The following is a 24,391-nucleotide window of genomic DNA, read 5'->3' as shown; positions in this document are numbered from 1 at the left end:
TTTTTTTTTTTTCAGGATTCTTTGATAAATAGGAAGCTTAAAAGAACAGCATTCATTTGAAATATAGAATCATAGAAATCTTTTGTAACATTATAATTTTATGCTATTTAATGCATCCTTTCTGAATAAAACACTTTTTATTCTTACTGAATAAAATCTTACTGACCCCTAAATTTTGACTGGTAGTTTATACATGCATACATACATACATGCGTACATAAATTAACTATTTAATTAATTATAGTCAATCTCTGTTTGTTTAGGGATGTACCTTGCACTCATGGGAAAATTCCAAGTGTGGATAGTCAGGAATGAAGTTCATGAAATCCTAAAAAAAAGAGAAAGAAAGAAATTCAGTGTTCACAACAACTGCATTTATTGCGACAGCAGCCATCAATTATACTTACAACTGATTTTGTAGTGCGCTGCACAGCTAAGATTTTGTTCCCCAATGAGAATTTGATACACTTCACCTCTCCTTTGTCATCCATTCTGTCAAACGAAACAGTTAGTGCTTACCAATGCAGTTATTATTAACTAAAACTAAAAAACATTTTCAGTAATTTAAATAAAGCTACCATAAAATTAAAATAATTTCAAATATTAGATGAAAACCCTAAACTTAAAAATAAACTTAAACATTTGAAATAAAAGATTTTTATTTTACTAATTTAATTGAAATAAAAGTTAATTTTATGTTTTACAATGACTAAAACTACAATTGAAATCAAAATAAATAATTAAACCTAAATATAAAGATTTAAAAAATAATAAAAAGTACATTAAAAAATGTAAAAAATGTAATATAAAAATAAAAGACCATTCAAAATATTAACAAATACTATATAATATAAAAATAACACTAATAACACTGATCTTTGCATGATGCATACTGTATAGGATATAGATGCATAAAGAATCAGTGGTTCTCAATTCCAGTCCTGAGGGCCCCCTGCTTTGCAGATTTTGCATGTCTCCCTTATTTAACACACCTGATTGAGATCATCAGCTTGTTAGGAGAGAGATCCATGAACTGAACTAACAAACTGATGATCTCAATCAGGTGTGTTAAATAAGGGAGACATGCTAAATGTGCAGAGCAGGGGGCCCCCAGGACTGGAATTGAGAACCACTGGAGGGGACTTACCTGAAAGCCACTGAGCTCTTGTCATCTGGCCCTTTAACCACAACACCTGTGGCCCCACCAGATCGTACAGCAAACACCTGAAATCACACAAAACACCAACTATTATACTCAGAAAGCATAAGTTATAATTGAGCAATCATTCAATACCATAGTGTATAGAAAAGGATCATTTGATACCACTGTATAGCCACAGCACTTTTGATATATGAACAGATCACTACATTTGATCCCAAACAACCATAAACCTGGTGACTAAAATACACGACAGAAAGTTACTGCACATAACAGGGTTACAGTCATTAATTACTTGAAGACCACTGCATAGTACATTTACGTGCCAATCTAATCATTTGTTATTAAGTTTTATGGAAGCATTTATCTACATCTACGCTACATTATGACTGTGCCCATCGAGACAGCATTCAAAATGCGCCTATGTTGGCCAAAAATGCTGTCTAGGAAGACAGCTCATTAGATTTTGAGACACAGCCATGATAGCGCTTTATAATGTCATAATTATTACACTTCAAATTATTAAACGTGTCCCCACCTGTTTATTGGCCTCGTCGAAAAACACATTGTTGACGCTAGATGCGTTCTCAAACTGCACGGGGTTTTCACTGAGCTCTAGATAATATTCGTCACTCATATCGTTTTATGTAACTTACAGTCGTTTATTCCGCAGCTTTGTGTTTTTACTTTAGCTAGTGTTTCCACTTCCGCGTCTGTCAAAAGTGGAGAAGTGAGGCAGTCATGTGATGCTCAAGCGGTCACGTGACGTCTCCTCAGAAGCGCTGCACTATAACAATAAACATGGAAATTCATATGATAACATTTCATATAGGTTGTTCTAACTCATCAGGGATAAACATGGTTAAGGGAATTCAATTTCGGGCATTTTAAGGCAAAAATAATTTGAATTTCCAACAAAACTAAGATTACGATGAACTAGGCTACTTCTTTGGGGTGACCGTCAAATATCAAAAAGGAAATCTGTTTTAATTCATTTGATTAACATTTTAATAAAATTAAACAGGGCTTTACAGTTTTCTTACTTTTAGGTATTAGTCCTTCTGAAAGGGAATTAAAATAGTTTGTTAAATATTTTTCTTCAAATGTCAATTCATAAAAATTTAAATTTTCAATAACTGTAGGCAAATATATTTAGCCTATAATATATATAGCAATATATTAGCCTAACATTACTATGCTATAGTTTTTGGACATTAAAGGTTTGTTTACCTCACCCCAAAATGAAAATTTTATCAATTTTGTTCACTCGTTTTCCAAAAAAGCAACCCAATGAAAGTGAATTGGGACTTATAATTCTGCCTAACGTCTATTTTGTGTTCCAAAAAGAAATAATTATTAATTATTAAAGAATTAGAAAGTATTCATTCATTAATTCATTCATTCAGCCAATAAATAAACAAATAAATAAATAAATAAATAAATAAAACGCGACAACAGCGCGTATAACGTGAATTGACTTTATTATATAAATATATTCATATTATTTATTTATATTTATATTTAAATAATTTTAACTTATTTCAAATATATAAAATATAATATTCAAATGAACACACAAATGAATATTATTTATATATTATGTATAAAAAAAGTGGTCACACTGTCGTTCAAAACACCAGCGCTGGGTTTTTAAACAGCAGCTTGTCCACTGATCTTTAATAATTAAATAGATCAGTGAGCTTGTCAGATTTATTGGCTCAGCTTTTAAAAAATGCAGTCCATGAAATCATAACGTGATCGTGACGTGTTCAGTTCAGCGAAGTCTGTGACGTCACACGAAAGCGCATACTGGCAAGTTTTCTCCAGAATCAGATCAGCGACGAGAATCACCTGAGCTCTACTGGAGAACAGCTCAGCAGGTGAGATTCATATTTGAAACCTAATACACAACATTGTCCAGGCCCTGATAAAGGGGTCCCACAGAAGGTCTTCTGTGTTATGTCCACCCAGAAAATTTGTCCCGTGAATTTTAGTGGCGGCCCGGAGTAAGGACAGCAGTGAACACACGCCTCCCTCAGCTTTATGATTATATTATGCTTAAATTTACACTTTAAAATACATTTTAAACACACACATACACACACATAAAATTGTATTTACTTATACAATTTATCTTATATCAAAATGTATATATTATATATACATTTTGAGGAAAATGTGTTTTTGCTAAAGAGTGATATTTACATTAATTTGCATTTATAATATGACAGAAGAAGGATAACAAGTGATTTTCTTTTAATTTGAGGTCAGAGATGTTTCTAATAGTTGTGTTACCCATTTGTTTTACCTCACTTTAGAGAAACATACAAATAGGAAGATGAAGAAACGAATGTATTTATTCTTCAAAAGAGTACGGAAGGCTATGAAGCGTCCCTTTCTCTGCAGACGGAACAAAGTGGAGTCTATTGTGCCTGTGTCTGAGCCGGTCGATCCAGAGGCATCAGCCCTCATCCTTCATCATTCCTCAGGTTTTGAGTCTGCCTCTCTCAACTCTACACCTGACAATCTGTCCAGAACATCTTCATCCCTCTCTGAGGACAATGTAGATGAGAGAGACGGTAACTGCAGCATGTGGGCCAATAGGAGACCCAGCCTGCATACTTTTAATATTACGAAACAGGATATGTGGGGCCAAGACGGCATTTCCAGCATCCCAGAGTATATGTACACTTTGCCGGGTGAAGTGCCTGTCAGTGTGCCATCAGTTATCCTGAGTGCTCAGGGTGCCACAGATGCTTCTCCTGTGGAGAACAGCACAACAGGTACGACAGAAATTAAATTTAATTCAAATTTAGTTACCTTTCATTCAATTTTAATACAATTTTAATTATTTATTTATTAATTAGAACAGCGCATCATGTGAGAATGTAACTCTAAAAGTGATATAGAAGCAGAGTTCATTCTAATTGTAATATTTTAGTCTTTTAGGGATTTTATAACATTACAAATATGAACATAACAGCATAATGGAAGTTATTTGTGTTTAGGAAAACAAGGCAAGTTTATATAGCACATTTCATGCACAATGGTAATTTAAAGTGCTTTACATAAAAAGCCTTTAAAAAATAATCACAAAGTAATCAACAGATTATTAAGACATAAAATTAACAATGCAAAGTAAAAAAAAAAAAGATTCGAATAAAATAATTTATATATAATAATGTACAGTATGTGAAAAATAATGTGGTTTTTTTACTTTAAACCGCATAAACACATTTCATTACACCAAATACACAAAATAATGTTCTTTTTAGCAGCATCATATGACCCCTTTAAGGACAGAGCTGTTTCTAATAGTTGTTTTCTTGTTCTTTTCCCTCAATTTAGAGAAACATACAAATAACGAGGAGAGAAGAGGCTTCTTCACCAGACTATGGATGGCTTACTTACTGTTGTGCTGCATACAGCTACCAGATTAAGTCAAGTCTCTCTCTTCAAACTCGTCATTTTACTGTACTGAGGAAAGTAGATGAGAGAGAAGGTTATGATATCTGGAGCACGCGAGTTGATACGACAAGCGGCCTGGATATTGTCATTATTTCAAGCCAAGCATATGACAAAACTACAGCAGCAAGCAAAATGCAAAGGAATGTTTCCCAATAAATGCTTACCAATGAAACCAATGTATCAGAGACATTTATATTAAGTAAATGGTCTCCATATGCCATGATAGTTTATGTAAGGTTAAGGTTATTTGCTTACTTGAAATGATCAAACTAAATGAAACGTGTGCTGTGCTGCAGGGGTTGTTCATCATAATTTGGTCTGGATGGCCCAGCTGCACTAGTGGTGTCAATATTGATCCCGAGGCCACACGAGAACACTATTGATCTCACAGACAGACATTTAATAGACTGACTTACAAAAACCAGACAATCACTGCTGCTGCTGTTTCTGTTCATCCAAACTATCCAGAATGAGTTCTTTATTTCGTAGTGAGGAGATGCGTCTCGTGCAGCTGTTTTTTCAAACTGAAGCGGCTCACAATTGCATCAATGAACTCGTGCATCTTGGATTAGTTCAGTTTAAAGACGTGAGTAACCTTTGTACTGCTTGTGTATGTGTGTGTGTGTGTGTGTGTGTGGAAGTCACTGCATTCAGCTGTTTAAAAGGCCTCTGTTTTGGTTTCTTTTGACATTTGTCAGAATGTCAAGTAACCTTACAACATCCATTGATTCTTAAATGTAGTCTGCTTGTAGCAGTGTGCACACTTTCAAGTGCATATAGTGCAAACTCTCTGCATCACTATTCGGTTCATACTGAGCGTTCATTGTCACAGAATTTGATTTCTCACCATTGGTTGAATCAATCAGTGCATAACACTGCAGAGCCAGAAAAAAAGCGTCTACATGATTACTGTATGTATGTGAATTAATAAGGTAGTCATTTAAGGGACGAATAGGGCTTCACATGTCTAAAATAAACCAAAACTATCCAAATTCTGCCTTGATATGTTAGAATTCCTTTATGTAGGCTATTAAACTTTTTAAAATGATCTTACAGCTGAATCCTGGTGTAACAGCATTTCAAAGGCGATTTGTGAAGGATGTGAAGAAATGGAGAGAATTCTGAGTAAGAAAGTTTGTATTTTACTGTAAGATGCACTAAGTTTTGATTCTGACCTCATGAATGAACATGCCGTTTTAATATTGCGAAGATCTATTTCTCGTCCGTTTTACTGAATCATCATACTGATTTCTTTCCCAAACGTCTGTTTCGGGAAAATATAAGTTTGGTGAACAGGTACGAAAGAATGGATTGCAAAAAAAAAAAAAAAATGACAGCGATACTGATTTCTTTCCCAAACGTCTGTTTCGGGAAAATATAAGTTTGGTGAACAGGTACGAAAGAATGGATGGCAAAAAAAAAAAAAAATGACAGCGATAGCATTATTTTTACGACAGAAAAAAATTCCACTCACTTAACTGTAGGGGGCTCCAAAGTCGCAAAAATGCACGGAACTACACACAGTTGCTTTAAAACACCTTTGATATAATTATCTTCCTTCAAAGACCGTAATGTTGGTTTCTATTTAAATTCTACATCATTTAGGGTATCTTCAGAAGGAGATGGTGAAATCTAACATTGTAATTGTTGCAACAAAGGAGAAGGAGATGGTTCCCTGTGCCAGAGATGTTCTGGAGCTTGAGGTGACAACAACACTTCTCATTTTGTTATTAAAGGCCCAGTGGTGTAGTCTAGTTTTTTGTAGTGAGCATACTGTGATTTTTCCCTCCCTCACCCGTCCCAGAGCGACACCCCGTAAGCACCATCACACTCACTAATGTGTACAGTGTGCATCTACGTGAAAGACTGCTTATGTGATATCAACATGTCAGTTTATTATATGCAACACAAGACTTTAACAGCCAATGACATTTACAGCTGTGGAGACTGGACTGATTTTCTGCTGTTTAGTGTTAATCACCTAACTCAGGCAGTTAAGAGCTACATTTATCCTGAATATTGTCCCTGGAGCACAGGTTTTATCAGCTGGCAATTTTCAATGCACATTTAAGAGTGCTTGTTTTTAAATTCCCTAGCCTGACCTTCAGTCCACAAGGCTGGCCAGGAGTTCTCATCTCTCTCATCATCTGAAACAAGGAGATATAAACATTGTATTCAGTTTAACTGCTGTACACAGACACACACATACACAGTATCTGTTATCTCTCCCCTTCTTCCACATTCATTGATCCACCACACTAACGTAACTGAAGTTATTAGCTAGTTATGTTGGCCTGAGAAAGTCAACATACTGTTATACTATTTAAACTTCTTCTTATTCTTCTGAGACCAAGAATTTTCAACTGTCCCAACTGTCCTAGGGCTTTAATGCTACCAGCACCAAACTTGGCAGAGACCTTGGACCTGATCTGTGGTTTGTTGCTATATCTTTTTTTTTTAACTGATGAGACTTACAGTTTTCGTATAAATAATTATCAAAAATCAAATAGATGAAATAGATAGGCCTAATATATTTTTAAGCTGTTCTCAGTTGTAGCATTGACCAAATAAACCCATTTTCTCTTACTCTGTATTAACACAATTTGACACGCAAACAGATATTCGGAAAGTTATTGTGCCTTAATGCTTGCCTTCAAACCTTTAGTCCACATTTGAGAAGTTGGAGCAGGAGCTGCGAGAAATCAACCGTAACCATGCCGCACTCAGACAGAACCTCATTGAGCTGATGGACATTGACTCTCTGCTGAGGATGACCGAAGGTTTCTTTAAAGAGCTCAAGATCTTGAGATTAATTTTAATTAATTTTATTTTTAATTATGTACTATTAGTATGCCGTATTATTTTGAATAATAGCATTTTATATATTTAGATTTCATTTTCATTTTAGTTTAAGTAATTTTGTTATGTGCTTTTTGTCGTTTTTATTAGTCTTTTTAATATTTCTACTGTATATAGATTTAATTTTATTGTTATTTCTGTTTTAGTTCCAGTAATTGTTCTACTTGTATTTTTGTACTGTAGTTGTTTACCAAGGCAACATTTCTAATTTTCATTTAAATGTAAGTTTTTTTTGTCTGATATTTATATCTATATTTTATTTTAATTTCTGATTTATTTCAATGACCAAAAATGATTTTCAAAAGTTTTAGTTTTAGCTTAAGTTAACAATAACAAAACTGATCATATTTTAACGTTTATTTTATTTATTTATTTTTTGATGCTTCAGATCCATTTTTTTAAACCAAACTTAAAGGCAGGGTATGTGATTTTTCAAAAACACTTTAGAAAACTGATTCGGGCCGAATTGCAAAACAAACTTGTAGCCAATCAGCAATAAGGGGCGTGTACACTCGTGATGTGGAGGAGAGAGCTTTCAGTGCACGGGACGGACATTAGCCGAGCCAAGCGACAGAAAGATAGAGATGGCGGATAAAAAACAAAAGAGGAAAACGTTTGCGGAAGGATAAGGCAAGAAGTAGGACCCGTGTAAGTATCGGATCAGCTTTCCAGCGCTGGAGAGAACTCAAGGAGCGGAGGCCTGCGATCGGACGCCGAGGTTGCTTTGTTTCTTCTCAATAGGTGAGTAACACCGTGTCTACAACAGCTAAAGTCTGCCTACACTGGACGCGATCAAACGACCGTTGAAAACCATTTGAAATTTGTGTCAGCACGTCATAAATAGAACCCCGCAGCAGTTTTCTGTCGGGGATTTGTTGCTCCACGCTGCTCACATCCGTAGACACGGTGTAACATTGGTTCCCTTTCAGTTGGTCACTCTCGACGTCACGTCGGATGACCGACGAATTGGGATCGATATAATTATCTTCCTTCAAAGACCGTAATGTTGGTTTCTATTTAAATTCTACATCATTTAGGGTATCTTCAGAAGGAGATGGTGAAATCTAACATTGTAATTGTTGCAACAAAGGAGAAGGAGATGGTTCCCTGTGCCAGAGATGTTCTGGAGCTTGAGGTGACAACAACACTTCTCATTTTGTTATTAAAGGCCCAGTGGTGTAGTCTAGTTTTTTGTAGTGAGCATACTGTGATTTTTCCCTCCCTCACCCGTCCCAGAGCGACACCCCGTAAGCACCATCACACTCACTAATGTGTACAGTGTGCATCTACGTGAAAGACTGCTTATGTGATATCAACATGTCAGTTTATTATATGCAACACAAGACTTTAACAGCCAATGACATTTACAGCTGTGGAGACTGGACTGATTTTCTGCTGTTTAGTGTTAATCACCTAACTCAGGCAGTTAAGAGCTACATTTATCCTGAATATTGTCCCTGGAGCACAGGTTTTATCAGCTGGCAATTTTCAATGCACATTTAAGAGTGCTTGTTTTTAAATTCCCTAGCCTGACCTTCAGTCCACAAGGCTGGCCAGGAGTTCTCATCTCTCTCATCATCTGAAACAAGGAGATATAAACATTGTATTCAGTTTAACTGCTGTACACAGACACACACATACACAGTATCTGTTATCTCTCCCCTTCTTCCACATTCATTGATCCACCACACTAACGTAACTGAAGTTATTAGCTAGTTATGTTGGCCTGAGAAAGTCAACATACTGTTATACTATTTAAACTTCTTCTTATTCTTCTGAGACCAAGAATTTTCAACTGTCCCAACTGTCCTAGGGCTTTAATGCTACCAGCACCAAACTTGGCAGAGACCTTGGACCTGATCTGTGGTTTGTTGCTATATCTTTTTTTTTTAACTGATGAGACTTACAGTTTTCGTATAAATAATTATCAAAAATCAAATAGATGAAATAGATAGGCCTAATATATTTTTAAGCTGTTCTCAGTTGTAGCATTGACCAAATAAACCCATTTTCTCTTACTCTGTATTAACACAATTTGACACGCAAACAGATATTCGGAAAGTTATTGTGCCTTAATGCTTGCCTTCAAACCTTTAGTCCACATTTGAGAAGTTGGAGCAGGAGCTGCGAGAAATCAACCGTAACCATGCCGCACTCAGACAGAACCTCATTGAGCTGATGGACATTGACTCTCTGCTGAGGATGACCGAAGGTTTCTTTAAAGAGCTCAAGATCTTGAGATTAATTTTAATTAATTTTATTTTTAATTATGTACTATTAGTATGCCGTATTATTTTGAATAATAGCATTTTATATATTTAGATTTCATTTTCATTTTAGTTTAAGTAATTTTGTTATGTGCTTTTTGTCGTTTTTATTAGTCTTTTTAATATTTCTACTGTATATAGATTTAATTTTATTGTTATTTCTGTTTTAGTTCCAGTAATTGTTCTACTTGTATTTTTGTACTGTAGTTGTTTACCAAGGCAACATTTCTAATTTTCATTTAAATGTAAGTTTTTTTTGTCTGATATTTATATCTATATTTTATTTTAATTTCTGATTTATTTCAATGACCAAAAATGATTTTCAAAAGTTTTAGTTTTAGCTTAAGTTAACAATAACAAAACTGATCATATTTTAACGTTTATTTTATTTATTTATTTTTTGATGCTTCAGATCCATTTTTTTAAACCAAACTTAAAGGCAGGGTATGTGATTTTTCAAAAACACTTTAGAAAACTGATTCGGGCCGAATTGCAAAACAAACTTGTAGCCAATCAGCAATAAGGGGCGTCTACACTCGTGATGTGGAGGAGAGAGCTTTCAGTGCACGGGACGGACATTAGCCGAGCCAAGCGACAGAAAGATAGAGATGGCGGATAAAAAAACAAAAGAGGAAAACGTCTGCGGAAAGATAAGGCAAGAAGTAGGACCCGTGTAAATATCGGATCAGCTTTCCAGCGCTGGAGAGAACTCAAGGAGCGGAGGCCTGCGATCGGACGCCGAGGTTGCTTTGTTTCTTCTCAATAGGTGAGTAACACCGTGTCTACAACAGCTAAAGTCTGACTACACTGGACGCGATCAAACGACCGTTGAAAACCATTTGAAATTTGTGTCAGCACGTCATAAATAGAACCCGGCAGCAGTTTTCTGTCGGGGATTTGTTGCGCCGCGCCGCTCACGTCCGTAGACACGGTGTAACATTGGTTTTGCTTTGTTTCACAGAACTAATCGTTGCCTGGGTTGCGTACGTATATGTGGGGCGGAGCTATCAGAATAGAGGCAAGACCCTTTTGGGGTAGGGGCGTGTTTGTTTTGGTGATTTCAAACATCAACATTGGCTACCAGAAATCACTTACTCTGCCTTTAAGGCCTTGATTTGTACTTAATATTCAAACATTTGCATGTTTAGTAAACATAGTTTACTCCTCTATCTGTTCTTCAAGTAAACTGAACAATTTTTATTTTAATCATTATTCTCAAAAGCTTTAAGTGAAGTTCCCTCAAAAATAAACATTTTGCCACGATTTGCTTGCCGTAATGTTGTTCCAAACCTGTATGATGTTTCATTTTTTTGGCGAAACAGAAAGGAATTGTCCATACTCATTTCCATGCAATGAAAGTGGATGGTTTCCATGTACAGTCTAAACTACTTAAGTTGACTTTTTGCTAACCTGCTCTGAGCCTCCCTCTGAAGACTCAGTGTCTGTGACCGTCTCATCACACATAACCAGACGCAGAAACAGATCTGGAGCTCTAGGGTACATCTAAGGTACATTTTGTCCCACTGATACACAAAGGTTCCGATTAAAACTAAAAAGGATTTTACAATCTGATCTAATTGTACAGTACAACTTATGACATACTGTATTTGTACACATTTGAAGCTTTATTGCAGGTGTGATCAAACAAGAAAGGTTTCCTGCTTTTGAAAAGGTTCTTTGGCGCCTTTTTCATGGAAGTTTTGTTCTGCGGCATGCGGAGATACAGGCCACTGAGGAACTCCAAGCGGTGGTGAGAGCATCATATACCTAATGTGTGTTTTTAAGTTTTTTTTTGACGTTCTTTCACACACAAAACATGAATTGTCAACGTAGAACACTTTTGCAACATATATGCACAGCAATGTTCCCATTCTGCATACTATAACATCATGATTACTTATACCACAATCCAGAATCCATAGATCTCTTCATATGTGCTCTTGAATATTTAAAGCAATCGATAGGCACTAGCTTGCTATCAGATTGTCAATACACACCACACATGACATCACTTTACAATGATTTAAGAGTTTGAATAGAAGTTTGGTTGTCTTATTGTGTTTTATTCACTAGGTGGCAAGATTGAGATGTTCTGATGCTGTGCATTAACAATCAGATTTGTTCCTAAATTGCACAGCATGTGCAAGGGAATGAAAAAGTACCTTTAATAGCAAGTGAAGTAATAAATACAAATAAGTAAATGTAAATATAATTATAATAATTTTTATATATTTTAATTAGTGCTGTCAAATGATTAATCGCGATTAATCGCATCCAAAATAAAAGTTTTTGTTTACATAATATATGTGTGTGTACTGTGTATATTTATTATGTATATATAAATACACACACATGCATGTATATGTTTAAGAAAAATATGTTGTTTTTATATATTAAATATATTTATATAAAATATAATATAATTAAAAAATATAATATAATTAATATATAAATGTATATACATGTAAATATTTTCAATTGTATTTATATATACATATTAAATATACACAGTACACAAACATATATTATGTAAACAAAAACTTTTATTTTGGATGCGATTAATCGCGATTAATCGTTTGACAGCAAATATATTTTAAAATGTATTCCTGTGATCAAAGCTGAATTTTCAGCATCATTACTCCAGTCTTCAATGTTACATGATTTTAATAATTCTATTACGCTGATTTGCTGCTTATCTTAATTATTCCAAAATTCATAAATGTGTGGATTTGAACAACAAAGATCTGGAAGAACGAAGCATTGATTTAGCAGAACAATGTAAACCTATTAAAACTTGAATTGATTTTAATGTACGTTTTTGTTTTAGGTTTGGAATATTGCATCAAATAAGCTGTCCTTTCTAAACTCTTTCGAGATGAGGATGTCAGTCATATGCTCTTTGGACTCACCCTGAGTTTGGTCAATTTTGTTTGGGTATCTCATATAAATTAAGGCAAAATTAAATTTTCAAACCAATTGAAATCAATAAGATTGTCAAATGCTAATGCAAAATATTAATTCTCTTTAAGGACATCTAAATATTACACTGAAATGTTATGATGTAATAATGTAGCTTTTGTCTATTTTGTCTAAAAATAGAAAAATAGAAAGATATGTTACATGTATATAAATCTACACAAAAAAATTATATGATCAATAAGTCATGGCAACATGTTTTCCTTTAACTCATCAAAATAATTGAACCAATTTGAATAGCAATTTATACGAGATTTGACAAGATTTTAAAAAAGGAGTTGAAATGAGCAATTTTGATTACAAATTTAAAGCAGCAACTGAAGTTTTTCAGTTTAATTACTGTAGATAGTGGTATTATTATGATTAAAAGGTAGCTGATTGTTTAAAAGTACCACCTCTTCACAAAGTCCAGCTAAATAATGATTCATATCAGTTCTTAACCCTTATGGTCATCACTGTTCAGAAATCTGTGACTTTTTGTTTTTCTCTTTTCTTTTTAACAGACATTTCGGAAAATTCCAGGACAGTTTGTTCCACAGCTGATCTTCCTGCTGTCTCTCTTCGGATACCTGATCTTCCTCATCCTCTATAAATGGTGCATCACTCTACGCTCTGAAACGGCTCTCTTCATCAACATGATGCTGTTTGATTACCAGTCTGAGTATTAGCTTCTTTACGCAGGACAGGTTTGGATTCATGCTCCTCGAAAAGCAGTTGGCATTTCATAGCTGAAGTACTCAGCTTTACCGATTATGACTGACGCTGTAATGCTCTACAGAAAGCGGTTCAGATCTTCTTGGTTGTGACGGCTATGCTCATGGTTCCTGTGCTGCTTCTTCTCAAACCCTTCCTCATCTACAGGACCCGCATGAAAACCAGACACCAGGTGGGTGAGCAGAACAGAGCAACCCTGTCCCAAGAACAGTTAACGCTTGTTTCAACCAACTAAAACCATGCAAAACTTTTGTCATTTGAAATAAAAAAAAATCTCTAAAATAAAAAATATTTAAAAACTAAAATTAGTTTATGTCCGCTAATTGCCAAGGCAGTATTTCTCATTTTCATTTAGTTTATATTGATGTACTAAAATAACTAAAACTAAAACTGAAATAAAAATTAAAAACTGTACATTAACTATGACAAACATACACAACAAAATAACCACAACTAACTCAATTCTAATGAAAACAAAAAGATAAAAATAAAAATTCATTCAAAATATATTCACAAAACTCTAATAGTTTATTGATACTAAAATGGTACTGATTTCAACACTGATTTTGAAAAACACCCCCAGTAAAATTGTATAAACACGTGGCCCTCCTATACAGTAAAATGAATAAAATATGTTACATTAGTTATATTATTAAAATAATAATTAAAAATAATTAAATGAAAAAGAATATAAAATAAATGTAATTATGTATGTTTATACCATTTATAAATATTTCAATATATTCAATTTGTGTAAAGTACATAAATAGTAATTCAATTCAGTAGTCTATAAGGTTTTCGTTGAACTTCAATATTATATTTAAAATGTATATACAAGACTAGGATTTATATTTATTGGTGATTTATTTATTAGTTTTTTTTAATTATACATTTCAGTACTGCAAAATTTAGCTTAAATCTTTTTTTTTTTTTTTTTACAGTTTTTATTTATTTATTTATTTGACATTTTCAAATTGCCAATACCATATTTAGAATGTGAATTGTGTATAAAAATATGTTGAATATATTTATATATATATATTTGAATGATCAGCATGAAACAGATACGCGCTCCTCCTTCTCACATCATCAGAAAGATGAGATGGTAAGCTTTTGGTATCAGAGAAGTCTTTAATTAGTTCAGCATGGCTGCATTAAGTTGATCAAAAGTGACATTTATAATATTACAAAATATGTATGTTTTAAATAAATGCTGTTTTTTTTGCTTTCTGTTCATCTAAGAATCCTGAAAAAAATGTATCACAGTTTCCACAAAAATATGGACTGTTTTCAACATTGATAATAATAAGAACACTTATTAATAATTGAGCGGCAGATCAGCATATTAAAATGATTTCTAAATTAACATATATATTACATATTATAGTATATTTTATGTGCCAGTAAACATGCAAATAAAATATTCACACAATTAATTCACAGAAGTTCAAAATATCAGTAGTACTCCCCCTCATGTCTTTTCTTTGCACTATGGAACACAAAAGTACATATTTAGTTTTTTTTGGTTAAGATTTTCAGTGAACAATGGTTTAAGTTTCAGCATGCTCTTCACACAGTGCTATTGCTAATATTGTATAGAAAAAAATTCTATTGCAATCCACAGAGGAAAGAAAACCATACAGGTTTAGAATGACATGAGTGAATGGATAATGACAGACTGTTCATTTTTGGGTGATCTGTTCCTTTAAGAAACACAATGACACAGTAAAATGGTAAATGAAAGTGTGGTTGTGTCTCTGGTCTGCAGAGCTGTCGGAGGTGCTTTGGCGGATGGTTCTCCAGGTGAGTCTGAAGATCTCCTCTGGTACTGCTGTTTGCTGCTTTCGCTGTTCTCACCGTGACTATTCTTCTGGTTATGGAGGGCCTGTCTGCATTTCTGCATGCTTTACGACTACACTGGTAAGAACAACGCATAATTCATAAGCAACGAGTAGGAGACTTCACTTTAATTCTTTTAACAAAGAAGTCATCAGAGTTATCATGCATATAAAAACCTTGCACCTTGCACTTGTAAGCTGCGTGTTAGTCAAGGTGTTTGACCTTTGACATGGAACATGTTTGTCTATCTATTTTTAATCTATTAAAGTTTACATATATCTGGCCCAAAGGTCTAATGTCTCTGTACTTGAAATGTGTCCAAATTTAGCATTAATAGTGTGAAAGTTTATCGTGAGGTTCAGTATGTACTGTTACTCCTAAAAACAACAAACGTTTGTTCTGTTTAAAAGCATGTTTAAATATTATACAATTAGTGATATGAATGTAGTTAAAGTGATGTTTTTATGTGCTTTGTGTTTGCTTTCAGGGTTGAATTTCAGAACAAGTTTTATGAGGGATCCGGCTACAAGTTCACACCCTTGTCCGTTGACAACCTGTTAAAAAGACAGCAGTAATGGTTTTTATACGTGCTATTCTTGTAGTTTTTACTGTAAATATGTGAATCTAACAAATGCATATTTGATCTCACGATTATTGTTTACAATGAACTGCTGAAAATTTGCAAGATGTAGATGAGTTTGTTTCTTCATCAGAACAGATCTGGAGAAATGTAGCATTACATCACTTGCTCACCAATGGATCATCTGGAGTGAATGGGTGCCGTCGGAATGAGAGTCCAAACAGCTGATAAAAACATCACAATAACCCACACCACTCCAGTGCAGCAGTTTATTTCTTGTGAAATGAAAAGCTGGCATTGCTTCTGGCTAAAATATGAGTCCTCTATGTTTGTGTTTTGAAGTTAGAGGACAAAGGGATGGATTATGGACTCATATTTTGGCCAGAAGCGACAAGATAAAGTAAAAACACCTTAATGATGGATTTGTTTCTTACAAACAGGCAACTTTGCAGTTCACAAGACATTTATCGTGTAGATGAATTTGTGTGGATTATTGTGTTTTTATCAGCTGTTTGGACTCTCATTCTGACGGCACCCATTCACTGCAGAGGATCCATTGGTGAGCAAGTGATGTAATGCTACATTTCTCCAAATCTGTTCTGATGAAGAAACAAACTCTCTACATAAGCAACTTTACAAAATAGTTACATTTAGGTAGGCCTACTCGTTGCTATTATTACTGGCTAGTTGTGTAACACTGTAACTTTAACACTAATGTAAATAATGTCATCAAAAATATTTTTTATTTTTATTGATTATTAATTATTTTACGGAACACAGATAATATATAAATACAAATTATAAAGGTAAAAAAAGCAATGAAAAGACAAAAGTAACCATTGCAAAATGTAGCTTTTATTAACGTTGTAAACCTAAAGTATAAAATAGTTTTAGACCATCCTAGTTACCTGCAAAATAAACTGTACAAATGTGGAGCAGACTGAATGAATTTACTGTACAACATGCATCTAATACGAGCTGTGCCATACATTCACACTCCATTTTTGTTAGTAGACTTCCTTAATGAATTGTTGTGTATATTTTCTGTATACTTGCACTAATGTCACAGAACTAACATTTGCTAACACATCAAACAGCATTCAGTGGGTTAACAGTGAAATACCTATTTTGGGGTTGTAGGAACATACACACTGAAAATTCATGGCATTTTAAATAAACGTGAAAAAGACGCTACCGTGTTCATGATGCACCATTGACTAGCTCCTGAGTTCTGAATGTAAAAAACAGGGTTTGTGTCTCATTTTAATTCAGACCAGACAACTGTTGGAAACAGGAATGCATTTGACAGTTTCAACAAACCTTTGCGTCAGATCAAGACAGAACAGCACCGTGCATTCGAGGTATGTTTAGAATTTAGAACTTGACTTTTTTTCTTTAATACATAGACCTTTTTTTCCAGATATGATTGAGATCTTTATGTTTTTGTATTTTAAATGTTATTGCATTCAAACGCTTAAAAGGTACAACACTAATGCATACAGAAACAGTCGAACGCCAATGTGATGATGCTATTCATTTTTTGGGGATTTCACGATTCAGAACTTTTTTGTTAAGTTAAGGACAGATGCATGTTAGTGTAAACCTGGATCCATTTATTGCCAGTAGACTAATAAATCCTCTAATTAAAAGATATACTAATAAACTTACATCCAACATGAATACACAAGTAGGAGTAAAACATCTGCTAGATTCAGTAACATGCCAGTAAAACAACACTGACTTTGTGAAATGCCAACTCTATTCAATCAATCATTCAGATGCATTTATCCAAAATATATCCATGTAAAATCTATGTCATTCATTAACACCTGCTTTAATGTGTGTAAGCTGTTTCTACACTGTTGAGTTCATTTTTAAAATAAAAATATCATGTTCATGCACAAATCCTCAATACACAATGTAAAAGATTCAAATACTTCTACATCTGTCATGCAAATTGTTGATTATCAATATTTGAGCATCATTATTACTAAATTATGACGCCTTTTGTTGTATGCTGTATTACAAGTCGTCAGTATTTTTAAATGATATTTAATTCATTTTATTTGACAAAAAAATGCAAAATGCCCAGAAAAAATATAAATTTGAAGTGTGCATATTCATGGCACGTTTCAAGTTCCAGACAAAACGCAGGTTAAGTATGAACACTTTGTTCATTACGCTGTTTAACCACATTCAAAAACGTATTTCAACTTGATTGTCGAACCCAAGTGAGATTGTAGTGCTACTTATGGAAAAAGGAAGCTCTGAATAATCTGCCCTCTGAGAAACAGCTGAATGGTACCATGGCCGTGTTTGAAGAATACACAGAAACATCTAGGATCGTGTGGCGTTGTTGCCGTTATCGTCGTCGTCGTCAGACTGTTGGTCTGGAGGAATGGCGCGGGTATGGCTGGCTCGTACACTGGTCAGATGAGGGCAGGCGGAGATCAGGTTAGCAATGCCACCAAGAGTTACGCCTGTGCCATCCAGGTTCACTTGACTCAACTGCATACGACACAGGAACTTCAGACCTGAGGAGTAGAATTCAGTATGTTAGAGACGTTTCTTGACTAGAAAATGATTGTGGAGGGAATAAGACTGCACAACATACCCTGATCTGTGATTCTGGTTCTGCTGAGGTTGAGTTTCAGCAGCTGTAGCCCGCTGTCACTCACCTGAGTGTTGCTAAGAGACAGCTTCTTCAACCTATCAGGTGCAAAGGGGCGGGTCATCATTACCATCTTTGGTAAAAGCAAAATAAGACTTCTGAATACTGTTCTAATGAAACAGAAATGAATCGCAAACGAAAGGTCTACTCATACCAACAGCAGAAACGAAAAACTGCAGGACAATGCCAATTTTAATTGCTTTAAAGCAGTAACACAGCAACAGCATGATATATTGCAATATGTGACCCTGGACCACAAAACCAGTCATAAGGGTCATTTTTTTTAAATTCAGATTTATACATCATCTGAAAGCTGAATAAATAAGCTTACCATTGATGTATGGTTTGTTATGATAGGACAATATTACATGGCCGAGATACAAAAAAAATTGAAAATCTGGAATCTGAGGGTGCAAAAAAAATCAAAATATTGAGAAAATCGCCTTTAAAGTTGTTCAAATGAAGCTCTTAGCAATGCATATGACTAATCAAACATTAAGTTTTGATATATTTACAATAGGAAATTTACAAAATATCTTCATGGAACATGATCTTTACTTAATATCCTAATGATTTTTGGCATAAAAGAAAAATCTATAATTTTGACCCATACAATGTATTTTTGGCTATTGCTACAAATAAACCCCAGCGACTTAAGACTGGTTTTGTGCTCCAGGGTCACATATAATCACTTTTTTGCTCAGAATGCTGGAAAATGTACTAAAGAAACTTACCGGTCTATAGGTTTTCTCTCCAAACAAATAAAACAAAGTTAATCAAAAACAAAAACCACTATATTTGTTGACGAAAAAAAGAACCGTGTGAATGTCTTGTCTGACGCACACATTCGCTCTTGGTGTGAATAGATCGTTACACATAAATCAGGGTTCCCACAATTTCTGACCAAAGAATTTCCATTATTTCCATGCCTTTTCCAGCTGTTACTAATGACCGGACAAGAAATGTTAAAACTCATTTTATAAAGAGTAAATTCCAGCTAAAGAAAGAGCTGAGCGTAACTACATTTGATTATTTTCCATGAATTTTGAAATTCTCTAATAGTTCCCGGTTTTTCTTGACTGTGGGAAACCTGAAAAATGGACAACAACAATTTGGGATCTAGCCAGTGATTTCGTAAATAACTCTAAGTAAGCCTATTCCAGCATTACAAGATTTGCACGGTTGCATTACACCACATTAAACCAGAACAGCAGCTCCTTTTCTCATGTGATTTACTGCATGGACACTTTGGACCTAAGCTCTACCTGGTCATGCTGGCAAGCTGTGTAATGCCGTGGTCAGTGAGCTGAGTGTAGTCCGTCAGGTCGAGTTCTAAGAGCAAAGTCTGTCTGGAGAGAAACGTAAGCCCACTGTCCGTCACAGAGTGTCTGCCGGGCAGGGTGAGCTGGGTAAGCCTTAGGCCTGCGTGGAGAAAATGCTCTTACTTCACTAAAACCCCAAACAGGATTGAATAACTTGCAAAACACATTCATGCATGCATAAAATACTTCATAAATGATGCATAAAAAGCCATAAATACAAATAGTTCTATTTGGCTGCACCTGAAATGATCTCCAGCGTGTGGTTTCCGTCGGCGACCGGTATGCCGGCCAGGCTGAGAGCTGATAGGCTGGGGTGGGTTGCTAGGCACTGGAGAGTATTTTCTCGTACACCTGTGCCGTCCAGGTGAAGCGTCTGCAGGTTTCGGAGCTCTGCGAGTGCAGACACGTCACTCACCTCAAGGCAAAAGGAGACAAATGTTAAATAAATACAGGGTAAACGTATAGGGAATTCCATTATGCCGTTCTCTCATGGTCCAAAATAAATAGACCTTACAAACAAGCCCTGTAACGGCTTCATGACGTTGAGATTGCGCAAGCTAATTTGAGTTTGTTTGAAGGGACAAATGCAGTCTACTGTTCATAAGGATACATTAAATTGATCAAAAGTGACAGTAAAGACATTTATAATTTTGCTAAATATTTTATTTCTATTTCAAATTACTGCTGTTCTTTCTATTATCAAAAACAATTCAAAAAATTATATCTCTGTTTCCACACAAAAAAAAATAAAATAAAAAATAAATCAGCATATTAGACTGATTTCTGAAGGATCATTTGACACTGAAGACTGGAGTTATGATGCTGAAAATTCAGCTTTGTATCACAGGAGTAAATTACATTTTAAAATATATTCAAATAGAAAACTGTTATTATAAATTGCAATAATATTTCACAATATTGCTTTTTTTACTGTATTTTTGATCAAATAAATAAAGAGGCTCTCAAAAACACTAAAAATCTTGCCTCAAACTTTGATGAAAATAATTTTTTTGTTAGTCTATTATTGTGATATAATCTATTTTAGATAACCTCATCCATAAATGAATTGAAAAATCTAAAACAAACTATGGGATTGAACCCACAACCTTAAAAAAATAGAATTAAATAAAAAAAATTTTTTTTTTTTTTGAAAATAAAGAGTTTGCATTCTAAAAATAAACAAAATATTATAAATATAAATAAAACATTATAAAATGATTTTAAAAAAACCTATGTATCCAAGTGAAAAAAAATATACTAAAATGTATTTGAATTACATTTATTTTGTGCTAAGTATACTACAAACGCATTTAGATATTTATGTGCTTAATAAAAATACCCTGCAATTTTACTCTTAGTATAATAAACTGGTATACTTAAAGTCCAATAACTAATAAACAACTAATTTTGTGCTTAATGCACTTTAGTTGTGCAGAAGTAGTGCTGAGGTCCAATTAAAGATATACTTGAGAATATCTGATTGTGCTAAAGTGGAACTATTGTAAGTATACTTCAGGTACACTTTAAATATCTTGCATTTAAAGACTGATATTATACAGAGATCATGCAGTCCCTATTAATAGTGATATTAGAACACATTTTAGGCATAATATTAAGAAATGTGCATTGTGCAATATAGAAATACTCCAAATAAAGTTTAATTATACTTTTATATCATGAAGTCTTAAGTGATATGTCAATAAATATGTTAATGGATTTTAAGTATACTTTAATAAATGTTTTTTTTTTTTTTCAAGGGTATGTATATACCTTGGTGTGTTTAATACTGAGCATTCGTAGCTGTGGTACACATGTGGGCAGCACTCTCAGTGTGCTCTCTGTGATGGCCGTCTGATTGAGGCTGAGCTGACACAGCGCAGAAGAACCTGACTGCAGATACATCAGCAGACCTGCATCGCTTACTTTGGTCTGGTCCAGAGCCAGGAACGTCAGACTGCGCAGTCCTGAGATCAGACACAAACAGATGATGCATTTGTACATGATGATAATTGTTTATGGATGCTCCAGTGAGTGGTTTCTGACACGCCGTCTCACCTGCGATATGCTGCAAACAGCTGTCTGTTAGTTTGCTACAAGACGACAGGTTGAGATGCTGCAGTTTTGAGAGGTTGGACAAAACTGAAAGACCAGCGTCTGCAAAAATGAAACAGGAAATGATGAACAGCTTTATAAATCATCTTACATGCAAATCAAGCCAGTAATCGATAGAAATACGCCCTATAGAAGTGTAATTTTTCTCACCGATATCTAGTCATATTTCACCCAAAAATCAAAAGAATAAATACATATTTGATCAAATATGTCTATTTTCAGAAATCTATTTATATGACAATTAAGCACATTTATTCCATTACCATAATGCAAAAAAAATCCATAAAATATATGTATATTTTTTACATCAAATGTTAATGTAATAACAAATCTTTACGTATTAAGATTAAATATTATTTGTAAAATATTTATATTACACATTATAAAAATATTTAACAATAATGATATTTTATATTTTATTATTATTATTAATAAAAAATAATAAAAAAATCAATACTAAAATTAATAATTATTTTATTACTTATTATATAGCTCTGACTTTATTATATATATATATATAATTATATTTTTTTTTACAAGTTTAATGTGTATTAAGATTTAATATTATTTGTAATATATTTATATTACATATTATGAAAATATTTAACAATAATAATATATTAACAACTGATATAGTATTATTATTGTTATTATTAAAAATTAATAAAAAATAAATACTAATTATTTCATTATTTATTATATAGCAATGACTTTCTTTTTTATTTGAACATATTTTTCTATATTTAATTTATTTACATTTTTATATGTTTATTATGTTTTTATTTATTTTTACCATTACAGTAATAAAACAAAACGTTTTTTTGCATTTCAGTAATGAGAATTTTGGGCTAAAATGTAAAAGTCTTAATAGTCCTAAAAAATGATTTACTGATCTATTTATTTATATACTGTAATAACATCTTAATATTGCACACCTGTGATGAGTGGAGAGCTGACGAAGCTGAGATGTTTGAGACAGGAAAACGCCCTCAGTTGCCGCAGCAGCTCGTTGGTGGTGTATGGGTAGCAGTTTAGGACAAACTTCTGCAGCGGGCAGCCAAAGAACAGCTCCAGGGTACGCGGTCGGAGGAGACGTTCACGTGCTATATGAGCCAACAAGAGTTCGGCCAGCTCTGGGGTCAAACACGCCAGGCTGCTGCTGTACTGCATGCTGGGAGCTGAGAGAGCAAGACTACGTTTAATGGCTTTTCTTAAGCACTCATGTGACTGGTAAATAACACTTGGTGGTCTGTTTCTGACCTGTCATGAGGGAAACGGTGGCCCTGGTGGCCATCGAGCAGAGAGAGGGCACGCGGTGGGTCTTGAAGGCTTTTTTGGGGGGCGAGGGATGCCCGTGTGGCGACTGCTGCTCGTCGTGATGGGCGGCTCGCTGTAAACGCTCGACCGCTGCTTGACCCGCAGCTCCACGCAATGCACGGCCTTCCTCAGGGTCTGCTGGCTCATCAGGCTCCGCCTCCCTTCAACACACAACCAATTATAGTCACTTAAAGGGACAGTCCAATCAAAAATGGAAATTCTGTCATCATTTACTATCATCAAACGGTTTTGGGCCCCACTGAAAAATATCTTCCACAGAAGAAAGTAAGTCATACAGATTTGTAACAACATGAGGGTGAGTAAATGTAGACTGAATTTTTTTTTACTTTTGGGTAAACTATCCCTTTAAGGACAATGTACACTGCTTAAGTTTTCCAAATGCTAAGGCAAACATATCTAACATTTTGTTTAGGAAACAAATCGATCAAAATTCAGAAAGCTGAAAGCAGTGATGTCACTGTAATGATGTCATGCTGAATTGCAAAAGGTTTTTCTTTCTTACATTGATTGACATACTGAACTGTGATCTTTTTATAAAGCTCTTACTAATCACCCCATTCATTTCTCACCCTTCAGGCCCTTTAGAAATCTTCCTACCTGAGTCTGTTGCCCTGCTCCGGCCAGTGATGTCTCGGCTCCAGTCCCGCTCTTGCCCTGTTCTCCAGGAAGAAGGGCAACCGTGGCAGTCCTGTCAGAGTGAGAGAGAACATAGATAAATTGTATAGAGGATTCTGATCTTTATACATATATTAGATTTTTTTAAATACATTTACACCTTGAAATAAATTTCCATGACTTTTCCAGTCGTTCAAGATTACTGGATAAAGTTTTTGAAAATCATTTTTATAGAGACTGGACCCAAACAGAGAAGTTTCTAGCAGATTTTATTTTAGATATTAATGTATTAGATTAGATATAAAGTACATATATAGTTATGCTGTATTTTGTATGCTCCATTTAATTAAAAAAATTAATACTTTTACTCAGTCAGACTCCGGACACATTAAATTGATCCATTCCAAAGTAACAGTAAAGGCTTATAAAACTGTTACTATATATATATATATATATATATATATATATATA

General features: G+C 34.3%; 2 protein-coding genes and 2 long non-coding RNA genes across 7 annotated transcripts in view; 2 read left to right on the top strand and 2 right to left on the bottom strand.

Moving 5' to 3' along the window:
• Positions 1-1,903, bottom strand: part of LOC107732128 (uncharacterized protein C18orf8-like) — an 11,518-nt gene extending 9,615 nt beyond the window's left edge. The window contains exons 1-4 of one of the 2 annotated variants that reach the window (XM_016543389.1): positions 1,698-1,903; positions 1,148-1,224; positions 408-492; positions 272-328 (exon numbers count right to left, since the gene is read on the bottom strand). In XM_016543389.1, the coding sequence (XP_016398875.1) occupies positions 272-328; positions 408-492; positions 1,148-1,224; positions 1,698-1,796 (318 nt within the window). In that variant the 5' untranslated portion in view covers positions 1,797-1,903. Of the gene's footprint in view, positions 1-271; positions 329-407; positions 493-893; positions 951-1,147; positions 1,225-1,697 lie in introns of those variants that run through there. The other variant, XM_016543391.1, reaches the window with a different exon arrangement.
• Positions 1,904-5,120: 3,217 nt separating this feature from the next.
• On the top strand, positions 5,121-7,391 carry LOC107732087 (uncharacterized). Its single transcript, XR_001638832.1, has 4 exons — positions 5,121-5,213; positions 5,684-5,752; positions 6,233-6,330; positions 7,293-7,391. It is a non-coding gene; the product is annotated as an uncharacterized LOC107732087 (long non-coding RNA).
• Positions 7,392-13,246: 5,855 nt separating this feature from the next.
• On the top strand, positions 13,247-16,003 carry LOC107732086 (uncharacterized). 2 transcript variants are annotated; one of them, XR_001638831.1, is made up of 4 exons: positions 13,247-13,415; positions 13,508-13,615; positions 15,212-15,363; positions 15,770-16,003. It is a non-coding gene; the product is annotated as an uncharacterized LOC107732086 (long non-coding RNA). The 2 variants fall into 2 exon arrangements; XR_001638830.1 differs by having other exon boundaries at positions 13,247-13,615.
• Positions 16,004-17,812: 1,809 nt separating this feature from the next.
• Positions 17,813-24,391, bottom strand: part of LOC107732090 (uncharacterized) — a 16,151-nt gene continuing 9,572 nt past the window's right edge. For both annotated transcript variants that reach the window (XM_016543337.1, XM_016543336.1), the window contains 9 exons: positions 23,903-23,993; positions 23,228-23,445; positions 22,903-23,145; positions 21,911-22,009; positions 21,626-21,819; positions 20,096-20,270; positions 19,799-19,955; positions 18,477-18,571; positions 17,813-18,396 (listed from right to left, as the gene is read on the bottom strand). In XM_016543337.1, coding sequence (XP_016398823.1) covers positions 18,200-18,396; positions 18,477-18,571; positions 19,799-19,955; positions 20,096-20,270; positions 21,626-21,819; positions 21,911-22,009; positions 22,903-23,145; positions 23,228-23,445; positions 23,903-23,993 — 1,469 coding nt within the window. In that variant the 3' untranslated portion in view covers positions 17,813-18,199. The remainder of the gene's footprint in view (positions 18,397-18,476; positions 18,572-19,798; positions 19,956-20,095; positions 20,271-21,625; positions 21,820-21,910; positions 22,010-22,902; positions 23,146-23,227; positions 23,446-23,902; positions 23,994-24,391) is intronic.

This window comes from Sinocyclocheilus rhinocerous, unplaced genomic scaffold (genome assembly GCF_001515625.1).
Source record: "Sinocyclocheilus rhinocerous isolate Xijiao unplaced genomic scaffold, SAMN03320098_v1.1 scaffold97, whole genome shotgun sequence".
Lineage (NCBI taxonomy): Eukaryota > Metazoa > Chordata > Actinopteri > Cypriniformes > Cyprinidae > Sinocyclocheilus > Sinocyclocheilus rhinocerous.
This window is presented reverse-complemented; position numbering and strand designations above follow the sequence as displayed.